The 22,185-nt window shown below is 34.1% G+C and overlaps 1 protein-coding gene, 1 non-coding gene and 1 pseudogene across 2 annotated transcripts; 1 reads left to right on the top strand and 2 right to left on the bottom strand.

The window, feature by feature from the left end:
- Nucleotides 1–1,106: 1,106 nt before the first annotated feature.
- On the top strand, nt 1,107–15,976 carry LOC132037092 (cytochrome P450 84A1-like; annotated as a pseudogene).
- An 883-nt stretch (nt 15,977–16,859) lies between these two features.
- Nucleotides 16,860–16,932, bottom strand: TRNAK-CUU (transfer RNA lysine (anticodon CUU)). Its single transcript has one exon. It is a non-coding gene; the product is annotated as a tRNA-Lys (tRNA).
- Nucleotides 16,933–18,023: 1,091 nt separating this feature from the next.
- On the bottom strand, nt 18,024–21,347 carry LOC132037093 (uncharacterized). The gene is made up of 5 exons (XM_059427554.1): nt 21,207–21,347; nt 20,751–20,814; nt 20,008–20,042; nt 18,198–18,292; nt 18,024–18,135 (listed from the first exon to the last, which is right to left on the bottom strand). Exons 1-5 carry the CDS (start codon nt 21,345–21,347, stop codon nt 18,024–18,026), a joined length of 447 nt encoding a protein of 148 aa, XP_059283537.1.
- Nucleotides 21,348–22,185: the final 838 nt, after the last annotated feature.

Genomic DNA, 22,185 nt, shown 5'->3' on the forward strand with positions numbered 1-22,185 from the left:
CCACATTTCAACATTGTATGTCAGCAATTTTCTCAGACATGACCAAAAAATTTCTAGAGATTTTTATGGATGATTTCACTCTTTTTGGAAAATCATTTGAAGATTGTCTTTACCATTTGACCTTAGTTCTTAAGAGATGTGAAGAGACAAACTTGATTCTTAATTGGGAGAAATGTCATTTTATGGTTACAGAAGGAATTGTTCTAGAACATAAAATCACTGCTAAAGGGATAGAAGTTGATAAGGCTAAAATTGATGTTATAGCAAGATTATCCCCTCCCACAATAGTTATAAGCATTAGAAGTTTTTTAGGACATGCAGGTTTTTATAGACGGTTCATAAAAGACTTTTCAAAGATTTCAAAACTGCTGACTAACCTTTTGATGAAAGATGTTAAGTTTGAATTTTCAGGTGATTGTTTGAAGGCATTTGAAACTCTTAAGGAAATATTGTCAACATCCCCTATAGCTGTGTCCCCTGATTGTAGCCAACCTTTTGAGGTCATGTGTGATGCTAGTGATACAGCCGTAGGAGCTGTTTTAGGCCAGAGAAAAGATAAGATTTTTCATCCCATTTACTATGCTAGTAGAACATTGAATGAGGCTCAGTTGAATTATGCAACTACAGAAAAAGAATTACTAGCAGTAGTAGTTGCATTTGACAAGTTTCGTTCCTATTTAATGGGGACCAAGGTTACCGTTTTTACTGACCATGCAGCTTTAAAATACCTCTTAGCAAAGAAAGATGCTCGACCTAGATTGTTAAGATGGATTTTACTGCCTACAAAATTTCGACCTTGAAATAAAAGACAAGAAAGGAACTGAAAATCAAGTAGCTGACCATTTGTCTAGATTAGAGAACCCTCCTCTTGAGTTTACTGAGATAAAACAAGAATTTCCCGATGAGCATATTTTTTCTGTTGCAACTCAACCACCCTGGTTTGCAGATATCGCGAATTACTAGGTTGGAAAGTGGATACCTCAAGATCTCACTTATCAACAATGAAAAAAGCTCATGTCTGATGCTAAATATTACCAGTGGGATGAACCTTACTTGTTTAAAAATTGTGCAGATAATATCATTAACGTTGTGTACCCGAGGAGGATATGAAGAACATACTTTACCACAGTCATGGGGGAGCAATTGGTGGACATTATGTAGCCAACCGAACTGCCTTTAAAGTTTTGGAAGCTGGATTCTTCCGGCCAACAATATTTAAAGATGCTTATGCATATGTTGCACAATGTGATAAATGTCAGAGAACAGGTAATATCACTAAGAGAGATGAAATGCCATTACAATCAATACAGGTATGTGAAATATTTGATGTTTGGGGAATAGATTTTATGGGTCCTTTTCCTTCTTCTCACTCTTATACATATATCCTTGTACTGTGGATTATGTATCAAGGTAGGTTGAAGAAATTCCTACAAAAAAAAAAAATGATGCTCGTACCGTGTGTGATTTTCTTAGAAAAAATATTTTTACCAGATTCGGCACACCACGAGTCATCATTAGCGATCAAGAGACTCATTTCATCAATAAGCAATTTTCTTCGTTCTTTGTCAAAATATGGTGTGACTCATAAAACGGGAACACCATATCATGCTCAAACTCAAGGGCAAGTTGAGGTATCCAACTGCGAATTAAAAAGAATACTTGAAAAGACGGTTGGAATCTCAAGAAAAGACTGGGCTTTAAAATTAGATGATGCTCTATGGGCATATCGAACGGCTTTTAAAACACCAATCGGAACATCTCCCTATAGATTAGTCTTTGGAAAAGCTTGTCATTTACTTGTTGAATTAGAATACAAAGCTTTTTGGGCATTAAGAGCACTAAATTATGAATTAACCTCTGCTGGAAAAAATAGATTTCTCCAAATTAATAATTAGAAGAAATGAGGTTGGGAGCCTATGAAAATATGAGAATTTTTAAAGAAAAAACCAAAAAATGGCATGACAATTTGATCCGACCAAAGAGTTTTAAAATTGGTGACTTGGTACTTCTTTATAATAGCAGGCTTAGGCTATTTCCAAGAAAACTAAAATCTCGGTGGACAGGTCCCTACAATGTTACAAATGTCACTTCATATGGAGCTATTAAAATTCAACAGATCAGTGGCGGAAACAAGTTTAAGGTAAATGGTCACAGGCTGAAATTATATTTTGGAGGACAATTTGAGGAACAACCATCGGTGACTCTGATCAGATGATGAATCAAGAAGTCAATAAGTCGATTTTGGCGACATTAAACTCGAACTCCTATTTCCAACGTAGCCATTGAGGGTGAAGCAATGGAACCTCATAAGTCCAATATAAATTTGCATCAATAAATTGCATAACCAATTAATCTGGCTAATATCCAGGTTAGTGTACAACCGGAGCATCTCATGAAGGCCTCTACAAAAACAGAGTCACCTATAAAGGAGTAATTCCATGGTGATCGGTATGCCTAAATGCTTGGTTGGTTAACCAATTCTTGTACAAGTTAATTACTGGCTTAGCTAATTTTTTGGTTTATAGTAAACCAAGATCAAATAACTAATAACGTCTTGAATTAGTTAGTCTAATATAGACGTGTGAGTTCACAGTTATTTTAAGCCTATAATATAGATGTATTTCTTTTTAAAGTTTGTGTGTGTGTATGTATATACATATATTAGTTAGAACATAAGTTTTATTTTATCTAAAAAAACTGGCGGCATTATTGATAGAACCAACAATTTCTCTATTGTTTTGTGTTATGATTATAGTTATATTAAACTAGCTATGTAGTACACTTCTTGGATGATCAGCTTGTTGTCTCTGGTCTGGTCTGCTCGTCTCTTTAAATATCCACTTAGGTGATCCTTTGTTCTTGGTAGCCAGCTTTCGCCAGGTAACTTTATGATATTTCCCTTGCATTTTCTGATACATGTGCTTGATAGAGAATTTTTTTTTTTTTTTTTATGATCCATCTACTGGACATCATTCAGTGTTAATCACACTTTTGTACCACTTTGTTTATTCTCTCTGTTTTTTATCTTTATTGAAATCAATCATCTAATAATATTTTTGGTAGAATGGCACATTGGCACGTCCATAGAAGACGCTCACATTGGTGGTGATGAAAATACCAAAAAAAAAAGTTTTTTTTTTTTTTTTTATATAAAACTATGTTATGGCATACATAAGGTGTGGGACTGTAGTTTCTTTCAAGCTTTCTTCTGCAGTTGTAAATTTGAAAGCCAAAAATATTTTTACTTTATTTATAAATATTATATATGTATTTCTTTAAACTTGATCTTGTTGCAGGTAGGGAGGGCTGGGCGTTCGGTCGGTTCGGTTCGATTTCATAAATTTGGCTCGGGTTTTCGATTTTCGATTTTTAAAAAATGGGAACCGAAACCGAACCGAAATAACTTCGGTTCAATTCGGTTTTTACAATTTCGGTTCAGTTTATTCGGTTTAGATATGGAAACTTTCCCACAGCCACAAGTAGGCGTTTGGGCAATATCAAGCAATTTTTAACAAACATAAGATAAAATTAGAGCAATGTTTTCTAAGCTCAGAGGAAACAAGAAACAGGAAACAGTAACAGTATTAGTACATCTGAACAGGAGCAAAGCCGTCACATATAGAGAGACCAGAAAGAGACATACAATATATATATATATATATATATATATATATATATATATATATATATATATACACAACCACAACACGGACCATATAAATTAGCTAAAAGGGCTACTAATTGGGTTGGATATTTTATTTTGGGATTGGGATTTGGGCCTCTTTAGTTTATTATTTATGGGCAGAAGCCCAATATATATATATATATATATATATATATATATATATATTTCAAGAAAAAAGTGGCTTGTTAAAATTTGGTTTTCGATTTAACCGAATTAATTTTTGCATAAACCGAAAACCGAACCGAATTGTTGAAATCTTATAAATTTAACCCGAACCGAACCGAAAAAACCGAAAACCGAAATCGAAATTAACTTCGGTTCGGTTCGATCGGTTTTTTCGGTTTGAACCGAAATATGCCCAGCCCTAGTTGTAGGTACTTTAGTTAATAAAAAAAAAATCTTTACATTATGTTCAAGATTATTTTCTTTTTACCTTCACCAAATGATTTTCGTGTCTATGATTTTGATTTTGTGAAAGAAAGAGGAATCGTCTTCAACTCAAGAAATCATTGGAATTGAGAAAAGTTATGATCACCAAACAGGAAGAATAGAATCACTCTATTAGCTAGAACTTGCTCTTAATGTTTTTCAAGGCGAAATAATGGATGACACTTATTTTTGAAAAATGATATTAGGCCTTCTTTGATAGCCTATTTGAACTTTTTCATTTTTACCCAAGCATACACATTTTCCCTTTTAAAACCCTTCTTTGAGCCATAATTTTATTTTTTCCTGGACATCATAATATTCTACATATATGTGTGTGTATACATATATACGCATACACATACAGAGATCTCCTAGTTCTTCCAGCTATAAATAAATGAGCAGAAACCAAAAAAGGGAAGAAAGTGAAAGAAAGAAAAAGAAAAAAAAAAGGGGGTTGAGAAAAAGAAAATTGTGAATATACAAGTCTTTGAGGCATTGCAAAAGAGGAGAAATGAAAATCAAGAAAAGTTTATCAAATGGAGAATATATATATATATATATAAGAAAAAAAAAAAAAGAAAAAAAAATGAGCTTTATATATCTCTCCATGCTGGGAGAAGAAAAATCACTATTAAAATATCCTTACCTTACCAGCCTGAAGCTTAATATTATAAGCCAATAAAAGTCCTACGATGATTTCAGAAAACAGTGTCGAATCTATATTAGTGGAGATAAATATAAAGACCAAGCCTATGGACAAGATTGTGATACTCAATGAATAAGTGATAATAAATTTATCAATTCTAAAAGATTCAGAAAAAAAAAAAGAGTGCACGTTCTTTCTGATCAAAGCGGAATTCAGAAATCAGAAAAAATATTTGGTGAACTCAAATAGGTTAGATTATATTGAGCATTATGAAAGAAATTTATTTCTGAATAATTTTTCTATCCTATAAAGATAATTGATTTTTAAATATTTGAAAATTATCTTTTTCCTCGAGGACGAGCAAAAATTCGAGTATGGGGGAGTTCGATGGATATAAATTATTCATGATATTTTGTATATAAAAATAAGTTTTTTAAATAAAACATGAATAAGTACATCCTATTCCCGCATATTTTTTGACAAATTTTACAGGAAGAAAATCGCGAGAAGAATAGAGAAGAAACGAATTGTCAAAGAAGTAAGCAAAAAATTCAATAGGTGCAACCACAAATTCATAAGTCATAACCGTGGAGTTTTACATGTGGACATCAAGAAAAGAGTTGCAAAATCCAAGGGTGTCACCGCTTCATACTCACACCCGTCAAGTGTTGAAATCTACGGGTGACACCGCTTCATACTCATAGCCGTCAAGTGTTGAAATTCACGGGTGTCGCCGCTTCATACTCACACCCGTCAACTGTGGGCATCAAGAAAAGAGTTGAAATTCACGGGTGCGACTACTATTGTCATACTCTCACCCGTCAAATAAGGTCACGGATGTGAGCACTACTTCAAAGAATGCATTCGTAGGGGGAGACACTACATTCTCCTATAAATAGAAGCATCACTTTGCTTACAAATCATCCAAAAAATTACAAGACAAAGTGTTAACCTTGGTCTATTTTTCTTTTCTTTTCCTTGTAGTAAAAATATTTCTCCAAGTCTTTCAATATTTCTAGTTTCTTAAATTCATATTTTTCTCTTTTCTAACTCCATAATGGAGCAATCTCTTTTTGTTGGGATAGTTGAAGAAACTTGGTGTAATGTTGTATTATCTTATTTTAGTTATTCCTCGTCTTGATATTATTTAAGTGTCATACTTTGTGTTGGAATGATATGTTCTACTAATCATTATCGTTACTTAGTATATTTTGTGTTATGATTATAGTTATATTGATTTGTACTTCTAACAAGGAGGGAAATTAATATACTATAATAATCGCATAAAATATATATGCAATAATAATTTTTAGTCATCTATTATTCCAAATCTTTGAACTTGCTTCTTTTAATCCTAATTCTCACGAAGGGGTTATTTCAAGTTAGTTCTTAGGTTTAAATCTTTATCTTATTTCTTTCTGTCCTAATTCTCACGGAGGGACAGTCTCAAATAAGTTTATTGATTTGAGGGATCTCTATCTTATTTCTTTCAATTCTAATTCTCGCGGAAGGATTGTTTCAAATAAGTTTATTGATTTAAGGACTAATCGCAAGATGTCTTTATTCCTTATAACACAAGTCAAGTCTAGGAACTATTTCTACTGTTTTGTGGAATTTACTAAAAAAAAAAAAAGTTTTATTGTCATATGTACACTAAGTGGATTCAACGACTCCCAACTCATTCTTTTAAGATAATCTTTTGAAAGTTGTTTCTTTTGTTAAAGTAATTTACAAATTTAAGTCACTACTCTCCTTTCATCAATCTGATTCTCTCAAATAGCAGCAAAAATACGACAAGTCTGTAGCATAGATTTTCCAAGCTCTGTGGGACGATATCTTAAACTATATTAGAATTTGACAGAGTCCGAGTGAAATTTCCTATGCACTTTGGCCTCGTCAGCATTCAACATCCATGTCAATGGTCATATTTATATCACAATAGGCATTCAACATCCATACCAAAATCAGAAGCAAATGAGCATATAATAATGCAGAATAAAATGTAATGATGTGCAATGCAAAATATGATGATATGCAATGCAATGGAATGCACTGGCCAATCACTCGAACTGTACATACATGCTAATTGGTGTCTTTGCCCAATAACTATGACCTGCGGGGGACCCATGGTGTCCATGTACCTCTCGTTCTGGAACGAACATCGGACCACGAGCTCACAACTAGGCCACATCATCACCCCCTGTCAAATGTGCCTTAATAATCTAGGTCACATCCTCACCCCCTGTCAAATGTGTCTTTTCATATATATATATATATATATATATATATATATATATATATATATATATATATATATTGTCACATCACTTTTAATGAGCGATTATCAAGTAGTATATCATTTTCATCAAGATCATATTAACTTCTCACGACAATTGTCATCAAATAGTATCACGAGTTCAACAAGAAGATTATATTAACTTCTTCACTAATTTCACATCACAATGTATATCTCAACGTATTCCAGTTCATTAGTATGTATGGACTATGAACAATCAGCAATATCAATGTCAAACCATTCCCCAAGTCTTTCATGAAACGTTCCGAACCATTTCTATCATGTATGAGTTTATGAATGCATAAATGAGTGTAAACGTGGTAAATCAATGCAAACCAATAAAGCAAAGTGAAGGTACAAGTCACAAAGCCACAAGTCATATCAAGACTTAGATCAACTCAACCATGAAATGAATCATACAAATCGTCTCAACCAACATAAGAATCTATGTCCCTCTTTACTTCCCAACATAACAAGTACATCACACAACTAAGTCTTGTATCACCAAGGTGCTCCATTTTATTATATATCATCATCAACAGCAAAATCATACATCAAGTTTTCATCAACGTACTATCATAAGTTTATATCACAATTCAAGTCTAAACTCATTATCCTTCCTTTCTCTGATGATATGTGTCACAATAAGAGAGAATTGGGTACAACAAGTATTACAACACAACAATTCAGGTAACAAGTCTAATCACAATAACAGGAAACAAGCCACCATCAACAACACCAACCTAATAGCAATCCATCCCGAATCACCATAGTATGAATACAACTACACCTTCACAATGCTTAAATAACGGCGACAAGCCTACATAATCAGAAGTCATACCAACCTAGCTAATATCCAACCAAAACGCCATGTCCGAAGACCTAATCATGCTTTCTCCCGTCAATTCTACACAATATATACGATTTTCTAATCAAAGTCTAACTAAAGTAAGCTGTAACCTACCTCTAATGCAGAACAGGAGGCACGAACTACTCCACACGAGCCTTTTGTTTCCGAAGCGCCTCAGAATGGGCAAAGTCTAACAATATGATGCTAAGTAAGCAACAAACCATGTATTTAAACAAGAACAACAATTTAGGGAAGAAGACCCACTTACTTCTACCCTTTTCAATGGATGAAACCATTCTTTAATGGTGAATTTATCATAACTTCTATCTCTACAATCATTAACCTTCAATTCATGGGTTTCTAATCAATTTTACCCTTTCGGAACTGATTTTAGGACAAAGTTTCCATTTTTATTAGAACCCTAAGTCTCAACATGCAATTTCAACCATAAGAAATCACATTCCCTTCCTAGAAAGTGATAATTTATACTCCTAGATGATTAATCAACAAAAAAATCAACAACCCATCAATTATTTAAGGGTTTACTAATTCTAGGGTTCTAGGATTTTCACCTAGCAGTGATGGACCTTAAACTAATCATAGAACTTGAAGAAGAAAGGAAAAGGAACAAATAAATACGGGACTTACCCTCCAAGATGCTTTCACCAATGAATGGAATGAAGTTTGCCTCTTTCTCTCTTGAAAACTGACTTTGGGATCTTGTGGGTAATGGTTCAGAGTTGGAATATAAAAATAGGGTTTTCTGCCCCCGTCGGACGCTACAGAGGTCACCATTTCCTCTGCGGCGGTCCCGCTGCGGCGGCCCTGAGTCCACTACAACAGACTTGCTGGAACAGTCCGCACAAAAATGGTCATAACTTTCTCATACGAAGGTGAAACGTGACGATTCTTTTTGCTATAGATTTGTAATTATAATACGGATCTAATGGTTCAATATTCACACAAAAAAAAAGGTTGTTTGATCAATATGGATCCCTTTCTATCCAAAGACCTATGGCGAAAACATCTAATACGAGCGCGACAAAACCCAAAACCTATCTGAAACTCTTCGGAATCTCACCAAAACTTGTGGACAAGTTCAAAATCATCATATTAACTTGTTGAAACTTTCAAAACATTGACACGGGTTCATCCTAACCCGACATTGATCGTGGTCAACTCTAACTCATTAACTTAACTGGCTTCTCTATCAATGACTCAATTTATACTCGAACCTTGCGGGAACCAACCGAATGACTTCATTAAGTCATAGATTATACTAACGGAACTTGGGGAAGGGTCAACAAGGGTAAATGGGTCAAAAACTCTATAACGACCAAGCTGGTCGTTACAGAGACTATAAGGTATGTTAAGGCTATCCTTTTCTTTCTTATGGCATGTCCTTTTTTATACAAACTCATTCACATGATATCATAATGTCCTTAGTTTTAGAAATACTAGAAGCTTATGGTTCTTGAGGTTCTTATGATATTGTTGATACTTGTCTCATGATTTATTGATCCTTATCTTATGGTTATTGATCTCATTCATTGATGTTAATCTCATCTTATAATTATTGTTCCTCCAAGGTGAGATATGTTCATAATGATAGCTCCATAATGATAAGTGGATGTTTACCGACCTTACGTCACTCCGATAGAGTTTTAGCTTTTATTTGGGCTCTCATTCATGCTCTATATATACATGTATGTATTTTCTCCCACCGAGCCGCGCTATAGTCGGCCGGGTACGGTACCTATTGTGCACACCACTACAGTTGGGTACGGATTACCCGGACGCGGGATGCCTCGGATGCGGAATGATGATATGATGATAACACCAAGCCCATATGGCCGAGTACGGTATTATATATATAGATATGAAAATATTTTTTTTAAAAGCTAAGCATGCATGACATTCGCCTTAAGAGGCATTTAGAGGTACAGGTTGATCTTTTTCATCTTATGTTGTCTTCATACTTTCATTATGTTGTTACTCATGCCTTACATACTCGGTACATTATTCGTAGTGACGTCCTTTTGCTTGTGGATGTTGCGTTCATGCCCACAGGTAGACAGGGAGACGGTTCAGACTCATAGACTGTCTTCTCAGCAGTTGTACAGGAGCACTCCACTTGTTCCGGAGCTGCAGTCCAATTGGTATAATCCTTTTTGTGTACAGATGGGTATGGCAGGGTTCTGTTCTGTCCTTTTTATGTTACGCACTCCAGTATAGGCTCGTAGACAGATATGCATAGTCAGATGTTCCATGACCTTCTCGGTCTATGTTTTATTGTATCATTATTTTGATAGCGTTGTCGGCGTGTATACTTGGGATCAGCTTGATGATGTATGTGTACTATCTTTTGGGATTGCGTCCCATACAGTTTATGATATTTATGAGGTAGCATGATGGCCCACTCAGGTATGGATATGAGATGCATGTACGTGTTGTGGTGCTTGGTAGGTTAGCTCCGGGTGCCCGTCATGGCCCTCCGGTTGGGTCGTGACAATATATTACTTAATTATGGTAAAGTAATACTATTTAGTTTTTTTTTTTTTAATTTTTAACTTTTAAGATTAAATTGTTTGTTTATTTGATGCAAATATCAAAGTAGATATCCACATGGTATATATAATATACTGACAGGGTATCATAGAGGTCTGGTTTCATTCCTTCTAGAAAATATCCAGTCCTCTATGATATCAACCTAGTATATATATCATATATTGACAGGGTACATGAGGGCAGATTCATTCCTTCAAAAAAATACTGTTCAGTCCTCTATGATACCCACATGGTATTAGTATATTCCTTCAAGAAAGAGCTCAATCTTTTATTAGACAAACCTGATTTATATCACATACTGATAGGGTATCATAGAGGTTGGTTCATTCTTTTTTTTAAAAACTCCTGAGTCCTCTATGATAGCCACATTTATATATCATATACTGACAGAGTATCATAAAAGACTGATTCATTTCATAAAAAAAGAGTTCAGTCCTCTATGATAAACAACCTGGTATATATCTTCTACTGACAGAAATATCATAGAGAACATGTTCATTCCTTCAGAAAAACATTCCTCAATCCTCTTGCCACATAATATATATCATATGTTGACGAGTATCACAGAGGACTGAATACTCTTTAACTCTAGAAAAAATATCATTATAGTCCTTTCTATTGAAATAGACCCTCAAAATTTAAAGAGCTCCTCAAGATAAGTTAGAACTTATATTTGGGAAAGTTAGGATGAGTCCATGAGTGAATTTTAATTAAGTACTGAAATTTTTGGTAGCTAGAGTATTAGTAGGTGTTTGGATATAAAAGATGTGATATTTAAAAATAAGTGGCGTATGAAGTTAAGTTAGTATTTGAAAATTAAAATTATATTTGAACATTCATTTAATTGGAAGAAAATTAAAATTATAAGTGAAAAGATTTTTCACTTGAAACTGATATTTAGATATAAGTTTTGGTTCCATTTGCAAATGAAAAAGAAAATTTATATAAAAAAAATACATTGTTTCTATTAATTTAGGTTTTAATAAATAAGCTAGCAATCGTAGTATTTTTCTTAATTTTTTTAGTTTAATTATTTATTTTTCTAGATTTTTATTAGTCTATATGAAATTCGCCAATATTTTATATTTATTTTATCTTTGAAAAGTCAAATAAAAAGATTAAATCAAGAATGACAAAAAGATAATAAAAACAATAACAGCTAAAGACAAAGTAAATTAGGCAGATGGATTAATGCAAAAGAAGGAACATTGAGGAATCAAAATAGATATCTTGCTAAGCATGGTAGGTGGGTTACAATTTAGTGCCCCATGGGTGTTTGTGCAATTAGTTCTAGCATGGGCACATACAAATAATTATTTTGGTGTTTATGGGTATTTTGTGTAGTTTTCCCAAATATCAACAATATCTAAGCCAACTTGGCGATGTCATGTTTAATTCTTACCCAAATGAAACACGTATATAAAGGCTCCATTGTATCCACTTAAAAATATTAAAACTAGCAGGTGCATTATCTCACAGAATTCAAGTACCCCTCATAGATAATGAAAGAAATCATCCTAAAAAATACTTATTCCCTACTTTATACTTTAGAAACTAACCCCACGATGCCACTCTACTTCATTCTCCCGATTATCTTCTTCTTCTTCTTCTTCTTCTTCTTCTTCTTCTTCTTCTTCTTCTTCTTCTTTATTCTCTCAAGAGTTCGCCAGAAAAATCTTCCACCAGGTCCCAAAGGATGGCCTATAATAGGCAACATGATGATGATGGACCAATTGACACATCGTGGCCTAACAAAATTAGCACAAAAATATGGTGGCATTTTACACCTCAAAATGGGATATTTCCATATGACGGTAGTGTCAAGCCTGAAGCTCGTCAGGTGGTACAATTACAAGATATCGTATTCGCTAATCGTTCTGAAACTATAGCCGTGAAATACTTATCGTATGATCGTGCAGATATAGCTTTTGCTAACTATGGACCCTTCTGGCGTCAAATGAGAAAATGTGTCATGAAACTTTTCAGTCGCAAAAGGGCTGATTCTTGGGACTCGGTTCGTGATGAAGTCGATTCCATGATAAGGATTGTTGCCACTAGCACTAGTTTAAGTGTCAATATCAGTGAACTTGCCTTTAGACTTGTAACGAACATTACCTACCGGTAAATTAAACGCGGCAAATGAGCAAATTGGGTAAAATTTAAAAGAGTGGGGGGTGGGTTTCAATTCGATAAATGGTTAATTGATCCAAACCATTTGCATGGTCAAAATAGATTAGATAAAGATGCGTCAAATAACGAGTTTACCCAATCCTCCCAACCTGACCCGACCACAACTTTTTTATTTTTCTTGATTCCTCAAAAAATGTGAAAGCTAATATGTTTTCTTATATTGTTAGCTTAAGCTATTCCAAATTTACATGATTCTCAATCCTCGATTTTGATTTTGTATGTTGGATATGAGTTTCATTGACCCGTTATTTTACATCATTTTGACAAGTTTTGTCTCAATAATTCGATAAGTCATTTCGAGTTCAATATGTTGGTCACTAAAGTGAGTTGATTTTGTCACCTTTATCTATAGGGCGGCTTTTGGAACGTGCTCGGGCGGGGGACAAGACGAGTTAATAAATATTATGCAGGAATTTTCGAAGCTTTTTGCTGCATTCAACTTAGCAGATTTTATACCTTTGCTTGGATGGGCTGATCTACAAGGGTTAAACACTCGGATTGTAAAAGCTAGGGCATCATTAGATGGTTTCATTGATTCAATAATTGATGATCATATACAGAGAAAGAAGGCTAATAATAATGAAGAAGTTGATAGTGATATGGTGGATGAGCTCTTAGCTTTTTATGGTGGAGAAACAAAAGTGAATGATTCAGATGACTTGCAGAATACTGTCTCTCTTACAAGGGATAACGTTAAGGCCATCATCATGGTAAGTTGGAAACCTTAATGTTCCTGTTTTTTTAGTTCACTTTTACACCGAAGGCTAAGGATGTTAAATGGACAGGTTGGGCAAAGTTTTAGACAGTTTAAAATGGTTGAGTTAATAAATAGACAGGTCATTATTCGGTCCAAACGTTACTTGGGATGAAATGACCTAAAAAGCGGATAATAAACAACTGCCCCCTAAGTTTTATTTTGTTCATTTTATTATAATTTATTTAAATACCTAATAATATATATATTCTCCTTTATTATGGCATTTTATGACACATCAAACAAAACAAACAAAGTATCTCTTAAAAATATTTTGACAAGGCTTCTCGTGAGTCAATTTAGACTACATGTCAACCTAACTTTCATATGAGCTTAATTGAGCGAGTCAAAATGGGCCAAGTCAATAAATGAGTGACTTATATTTTTATGAACTAATCCTGTGACCCCTTTAATTATCATGTCACTTAAAAAATTACAATTGAAGTAGTAACTATGATAAAAAGTGAAATTAGCAATCTGAATTGGATATAAGGCCGGTTAAGATGCACCAATAGTTATGAGTCAAATTTTGCCTAGTATGAACTGCACTCTCCTCCGATGTTCCTGGTATAGACAAAGAAATGAGTTGCATGAGACACTTTCGATAAACTATATTTTGCCTATAGTGGCAAATAATTGAAGATTGAGTAGGTATTGGAACTTGCAAGTACAAATTTCGATATATATATATATATATATATATATATATATATATATATATATATATATATATATATATATATATATATATATACTTGAAAAAAGTCATACTATTATGACGTTGATTGAGCAATAGAATAGTGAAAGGACTGGTTCCCTTGAGCTCTCTATTTTAGGAAAGAGTCGAACGACTACGAATTTTTATAGTAGACAACGAAAGCCTATTTTTGGAATTTTGGTAGTGTTCAATATTTTTCTTGAAAAGTAATTTAACAATTAATGTTGGATAGTACTATTAGGCTTTCGTGAAAACGATGTGAAAAACACTCCTATCCTGCATGAAATAGGTTATCACTTTATTTTTTAAATTAATTTATTGAAGTTGTTATTTTTAAATTAAATTTGTTATGAAAATTAAAGATACATGTTATATGATAGGTTCATTTAACCTGATGAGGTGAAAATTATACGCACTCAATACACAAAGCTTAAACTCTTTCCAGATAACTATTTCCACTTTTTATAGGCAAAGTTTGGATTATATGCATTGATAGTGTAAGAAATATTTAGACAATAAGATTACTTAAAAGGCAATTGCAGGTAAGCTCTATGAAATAGCACTGATTGATAATCTAGAATCAATATAAAGCAACATGCTATAAAAAAAATTAAATTAAAATGATGGTATAAAAAGATTATTATACTATCAGTATATATAACTTAGATCTTTATGGACAAATATTTATAGTTATGTTTAGTGACTTGATAGTACTTTCATTACTACAGAATGTCATGTTTGGTGGCACAGAGTCAGTGGCAGCATCCATAGAATGGGCCATGGCCGACCTAATGAAAAACCCAGAGTATCTCAAAAGGGTACAACAAGAACTTGCCAATGTTGTTGGCCTTCACAAAAAAGTAGAAGAAACAGACATTGAAAAATTACCCTTCTTTAAATGTTGCATAAAAGAAACTCTCTGGCTCCACCCTCCAATTCCTCTCTTACCCCACGAGGCGGTCGAGGACACCACCATCAACAGCCACTATATTCCGGCCAAGTCCCGTGTTATTGTGAATGTGTGGGCGATTGGACGTGACAAAAACTCATGGGAAGATCCTGAGAGTTTTAAACCTTCTAGGTTTTTAAAGGAAGGTGTAGCTGATTTTAAAGGTGGTAACTTTGAGTTTTTACCATTTGGATCCGGCAGAAGGTCTTGCCCAGGTACGTCGAGACGGAACCAACATTTAAACTTTTGAGTTCAAAACTTAATATGTGACATTCTTTCTATTTGTCTGTTTAAAAAAGAATTAGTAGATATTTATTGATCAAAAAGAATTACTAAATGATTTTCACCCAAATTAGGATCTTTCGCGTATATGTTAGTTGGCCCCTCATCTCAAAATAAGTGTCGTTTTAGTTCATTTCATGCCCATTAAAAAATCAATAAATACAATATATGTTTAGTGATACCCCTATTTGTTAGATGTTTCTTGAGAATTGAGCACTATTAAAAAGAAATAGTTCTTCAATATAAGAGTATAGTCGTCGGAAAAATATACTAATTTTGGTCTTGAATTCCTAATGCAACAGTTATTTTAGGACAATCTCTTTTACTAAATTAATGATACTTATTTTGAAACGGAGGGAGTATAATATATGATGAGTTCAATTGATGTGCGTGTGTGCAGGTATGCAACTGGGATTGTATGAATTTGAAATGGCTTTGGCTAATCTTCTTCATTGTTTCACTTGGGAATTGCCTAATGGAATGAAGCCAAGTGAAATCGACATGAATGATGTTTTTGGACTTACTGCTCCTAAAGCTACTCCACTTGTAGCTGTGCCAAGTCCACGCTTGTTCTGTCCACTTCAATTTAATGATGAAGAAATTAATTAAAAGAGGGATTCGTATATATTATATGCTCCCTCCATTTGATGAAGAAATTAATTAAAAGAGGGATTCATATGTATTATATGCTCCCTCCGTTCATTTTTACCTGTACACAATGGATTTTGCATTTTTCTTTAAGAAAATAATAAATGAAGTGCATATTTTACTATAATACTTATGACTATTAGCATTTCAAAAAATCTTGGGAAATGATTTGGGGAATTGGTAGTTAATGTTGAGGATAAAACAGGAAAAAAAGATTGTCTTTCACTTGATATTCTAAAGTGAATACGTAAAAGTGAGAATTGGGGACCAACCATAAAGATCACGGTTTGTACCAATTGTATCCCCATCAATGCTTGTACACTTTCTCTTAATATGCTAAAGTGACAAGTAAAAGTAATCGGTGGAAGTACAAATAAAAGTATGTTCATAGATATATTAGGTAGGTAATTAATTTCTTGAAGGATTTCACAGAGAGGAGGACGGATTCTTTTTCAAGGTTTGGGTTGTACATCCCTCCTGATCTCTGTTTCTTTTTCTTTTTCCTTGTTTTTTTCTCTTTGAAAAAAAAAAAACATTTAATCAAAATGAAGTCTTGTTTTCTCATTGAAATAGTTTTGTAGTTTACCTTGCATTTTGTTCATTCTGATTAACTTGGCATCCTGTTAAGTACTCCATATAAAACAACAAAAGATATTTGTGCATACAAAGGAATAGTGTGCTTATTTCAAAGGAAAACTCAAAATAAATAAATGAAGTGCAAAATAAAAAAAAAAATGCCGACTCTCCAACTATCCTTCTGGGAAAATAAAGAAAATGGAATATCAGCTATGATTTATGAAATGGGAATTGTTTGGAAACGAGAAAAAAAAAAAAGGATCTAAAACGCCCACCGTGGGGCTCGAACCCACGACCACAAGGTTAAGAGCCTTGCGCTCTACCAACTGAGCTAGACGGGCTTGTGTTCCATGACTTCTTCTTTCGCATATTATTCAAAACAATCAGGTGACCAATTAATTTAACAAATTATACATTTTTCACTATCACGTGAAATTGACATACCATAATAGGTAAACTTTCGTGCCAAATCTAATATGGCAACTTGAAAATAGAATGATAACTTGCTATAATAATAAGTTAAATCATACTACTTTGTGACAATTTTTATATTGTCAACGCACAAAACTTAAATGCCTAATTCAAAACTCAACAGATAATAAACTCATCCACCCTTCTCCACTGCAATATCATACTTTTGTCTGCAGCAGGATTCAAAGCTGTGACATGCACTTAATCCACACATCAGTATTGCGCTCTTATTACTAGACTGGCCTTCTACTCATTCTTTGATTTCCTTATCTTTAGTACAAAATATAAAGAGAAACGAAGAAACGATCTACGAGGAATATTTAATTATGACAATCCACTTCACTGATAACAAGGGTTATACAAGCCTAAACTTCATCATTTGTAGCTTGTTTTACACTGGAACCACTGTTATCTTTATTTCCCAGGCAGATAGGGATGGGCAACGAATGGATCATTTAAAAAGAAAGAAAGAACAAAAAAAGGCAGGCAAGTTTAACAATTATTGCAGAAATCCACAGTCTTCAACCTTTAGATACGTAAAATATAAATCCAGAACACCCACGGGAACAATATCACAGTTGTAAACAATGGTTCAAGCAAGACGAATAATCTTTAAGCAGAATCATGACTAACCTAAATGAATGCCTTACCAGTAACAAACAGGACAACGGGGTCGTTGTACAGAATATTACAAAAGCTACTGTCGATAAGTGTTAATTATATTATACAATATGCAGGTCAACTTGGCATCATATGCCTCTGAAGCTATGAATTTTAATTGACAGTATGAATATCAATACAGATTCCAATCGTACATTACAAATTATCCCTTTCCAGCTAGATCGCGCATTTCAGATGCCAAAAAGACGAGGGAAGCAAAAGAAACTACCCCATACATTATTTGGTGGAGCTACTTTCAACCATGTGATCTTTATCTGTTTCTAACTTCACATCCAGAGTCCTATTTTGGTCGTCGATAGAAAATGCCATCAACACCTTCTTTTATTCGGTTTCCCACTTTCTGTAAGTTCTTGGCAACCCCCATTGCCACCAAATTTGGGTTCCTGGTGAACCTGTATTTTCAAGAAAACACACGAGTGCCATTAACAAACAATGAAAACAGCACTTCACTTACTTCATATCAAGATTCTGAGAATGCTTGCCTGGTAAGAAACTCATCACCAGCTGAGTGAGTTGGTTTAGGTGAGCAAGGTTGTGGAACTCCATGACCTTCTAAAGAACAAAATCATAAGTTAGACAAAAACGTATCAGTAAGAGCTCTGAGTAAAATAGCATACTCTCTCCGTCCCAATTTATGTGACACACTTTTCTTTTTAGACAGTCTCAAAAAGAATGACATCTTTCTATATTTAGTAACAAATTAACTTCAAACTTCTCATTTTATCCTTAATGAAATAATTTATAGCCACAGAAAGTTCTATGATTTATTTTAAAGCACAAGTTCCAAAAGTCTTCATTTTTCTCTTAAACTCCGTGTCCAGTCAAACATCTTCACATGAATTGGGACGGAGGGAGTATTAAACAAGAAGCAAACTAATACAAAATTCTTTCTGCACTATGTTAATAATATCAAAATGCATTTAAAAGGTGACAATCAACACTTATATATGTGTGTGAGCCCTTTTACGTGTGTGTGTGAGAGAGGGAATAAAAAACCAAGAGGTGAAATAATTGAAGCCAGCCAAATAATAAGAAACCTAATATCCTATAACATTTTCCCTATGCATTTTTTTCGATGTATTTGCTTAAAAGTTGTGATTTAACAAATTGTTGGTCATAGATTCAGCAACATTTTAGAGAGTCCGAAAGGGGTCTAGAGGGGCCCAGGAACACAACTTTTGATACTTTAGTTACCATTGAACGCTACATCTTTTACCCTAGAGGCAGGCTGCTTAGAAATTTTAAAAATTAAAAAAGACGCAAAAGTGCATTTAGTCATGTTAGATCCCACAATTTTAAGAAATTAAACCTAGCACTTAACCAGTGCTCCACCGAGACTTGTTTGATCATGTGTTCCTTCAGTTAATATTAGATATATTTTAAGAATTATATAAATAATGCACCGAGTTTAGTCGGATGATCATGTGTTCACGTGACCCATTTTTTAACCATAAACTTGCCCCTGCCTAGAGGGGGCCAGAAACACAGCGTATCATGAATCTTTTGTCGTTGTCCCTTAAAGTCTGAGTAGTGAACGGAATCATGTAATAAAACTCAAATCTGAGTTTCTGGTAGAAGCTGGACTATTGGAGGTAGAGGAACAAGTATAAAGGGTCTCTTTTATTTTTTAGAACTGTTTGAGGGGTGCATGTACCTTGATTACCCATTGTAACTTACTTCTGTTTACCCTAACCTACAGTCAACCAAGCATGCGAAGTTCTGAAGTTTTGTCATTATAGTCAATTACTGTATATCAGCAATCCCACATATTAGAAGAAGGATAGTTAAACAGGAAAGGCCAATAATAGATCTGAATTGTAACTGAAAAGCTATAACTGACTTTTCAGTGCACTCTCCCAGGCAACCATGGTAAATTACACAATACCTTTTTCCTTTTCTTTTTTTTTTGGGGGGGGATAACTGTGGTGTCTGGGACAGCTTGCGTACCTCGACTAATTCCACTGGATACCTGCCACCGCCCACCCACAACAGGTATCGGGTAACTCTGTAAGCCAAGGCTAGGATAGATGGAAAGAAATCACCTAGTATTTTTGTCTCTGCTGGGATTTAAACCCGAAACCTCATGGTTTTTAACTCACTTCATTGATCACTAAACCACACACTTGGGTGCAATTACACAATACCTTCAACAGCACATAACTCATACATAATGCTCCAAGTCATTAGATTGATAAGTAATACATGATGGTTTCAGATGTTTAAGAAACTCAAAACAATAAATTAAGCAGATAAATTCTAATTACATGCTGACAGATCCACTCATTGCAATTATTGATTCCTGCAAAGCATGGAAATATAAGAAGCAGATAGGTTGGCAATGCTCAAAAAGCTCGGAAAGTATTAGTAATTTTGAGAAGTGAGACTAGCGGTCCAAATTGTGGCTGGACATCTCTTCACAGAAAAAGTAGCTCCGCAAAGGGCATATTTGTTTCTGCCCTCAATGAAAAAGGGTTATGTGAAAACCTTGAAACAGTTCACTCAGTTCTTGGTTCAAAACATGGTAAATCAAGACCTGCTTGTGGGATGTGAACTGTTTCTTCCAACTTGGACTCCTAGCCAAAAATAGGGGTGGACTTGCAAGTGACCAAGTAGAGGAGAAAAAAATCTTTGATGCAAATAGAAAAGTACAATTCTAATTTTAATTGAAGATTTTCTGATAATGAAATCTTTTTAATTTTACATTTTTGATAAAGAATATTTCTCAGGAAGATACCGACGAAAACACTAAATGATTTTCCTAACGCATCAAAAAAGCAAGATTAAATAGGAAATGCAGCAGTTAAACAAGAATAAACTTTCACTAAACATGTTCCCAGTCATGCAAATTTGTTACCAAAATTAAGATAGGAAAATTTTAATCAAGAAACAACATTAACTGTGAAAAATTGTTTAAACGTCCACCTGAACATCAAAGCCCTAAAACAATTGTGTTCCAGTGAAGGCCTCTTTTGGCATTGAATTGTAAAATTAAATCAAAGAAAGTCACCTTCTCTTTTACGAGCATGAGCCGGAGCTGCCTCAGCTGAGGTGACCCTTATATCCACCAAAACCTGTGACAGTGCACACCTATGTTAGTTGAGCAAAAAAGTTGCGAAACAAGAAGCAATTAGGAAGCAGAAAACATTGGGTAATTGATGCATATATCTTCTCAGATATACTCTTTTCTTACAGAAACAAATTAATTTCACATTACTATATGTGATCAGTACAACTGACAAGTCAGTCACATTGAATGTATAGCTACTTCACATGAGATATCAAAGCATTAAACTCAAATTGGAACAATTTGCTTCTTTTCTAGATAAAGCTACTCACCCTCAGTATGCACTATTTAAAATCAAAATATCAGTCATTTTATCAATATAAAAAAATTTATCCTCAAAATATGAAAACACAGAGCAAGCTACCAAGGAATAGAAGAGATAAGAATGCAAATGCTAACCTCAAGGCCAACACGGACTGGCAATTCTGTTTGAACCTCTTGCCCATCAGCTGTGCGAGCTTTCTGATCCTGGTAAACGGAATAACCAACACAAGCATATCTAAAATCTGTAAGGTTCCTATCCTCTTTAGAAGCTTCCATCAACAATATATCGAGGTACTTGTTATCAAACACAAAAACGAGTCTCAGAAATTAAAGTAGGTAATTAAGTAAGTAGTTTCAAAATGCGACAAATAATACGTAGCAAAAATAAAAAAACATGTAACTGCATGAAGAGATAAAGCAAATGAGGGAGATGTTCTCAACTATTGAGCATGTAAAGTCAACATGTTATATTTTAATGTTTTACTAAGATATATACTTTTTCTTTACAACAATTGTGTCAGACCAGCTTGCATACACCTCAATTATTCCATCGAGTGCGTGTTACCTCCCACCAGCATAGGTACTGGTTGCCTCTAACCACCAAAGCTTAGGCAAATGAAAGGAAATCATCTAGTATTTTTGTCTCTACTAGATTTTGAACCATGGTCCCCAATGTTAATTTTCACTCACCTCATTAACCGCTAGGTCATACCCTTGTGTGTTGCAATACATATTTTTTTCAAAGGTTTACCCATAAAACAATACATATTTATTTCAAAGGGTTACCTACAAAAACAAGCAATCACAACAATGTTAAGAGTTTCTCTTCTCCAAATATCGCAAAATTAATAGCATTACGAACGAGATAAAGAGGGCATGCAAGATCTAATAGGTAAGTTGATACTCATAATCTGACTATAAGGTGTTTGGACAATATTTGGTTGAAGCCGAAAAAAAGAACAGTATTTGAGGTAGAAGTTGAAAGACTATTTGGTATTCCTTAATTAAAAATAAATAAATAAGAGCATTAGGAAGTCACTTGTGTTTTGACATAAATTTCACTAGGGAAAAGAGTTAAAACTTTTGTGAGTGAAAACCATTATTTCACTTAAAA

The sequence above is a fragment of the Lycium ferocissimum genome, chromosome 11 (assembly GCF_029784015.1).
Source record: "Lycium ferocissimum isolate CSIRO_LF1 chromosome 11, AGI_CSIRO_Lferr_CH_V1, whole genome shotgun sequence".
In the NCBI taxonomy this organism is placed as follows: Eukaryota; Viridiplantae; Streptophyta; class Magnoliopsida; order Solanales; family Solanaceae; genus Lycium; species Lycium ferocissimum.

Coding starts and splice junctions, on each gene's coding strand:
- LOC132037093 (XM_059427554.1), bottom strand. CDS start 21,347: ATGGAAGCTTCTAAAGAGGATAGGAACCTTACAGATTTTAGATATGCT. Junction 18,293..20,007: donor ATGAGTGGATCTGTCAGCAT/GTAATTAGAATT, acceptor GTTCTTTAGAAG/GTCATGGAGTTCCACAACCT. Junction 18,136..18,197: donor TCTCAGAATCTTGATATGAA/GTAAGTGAAGTG, acceptor TTGAAAATACAG/GTTCACCAGGAACCCAAATT.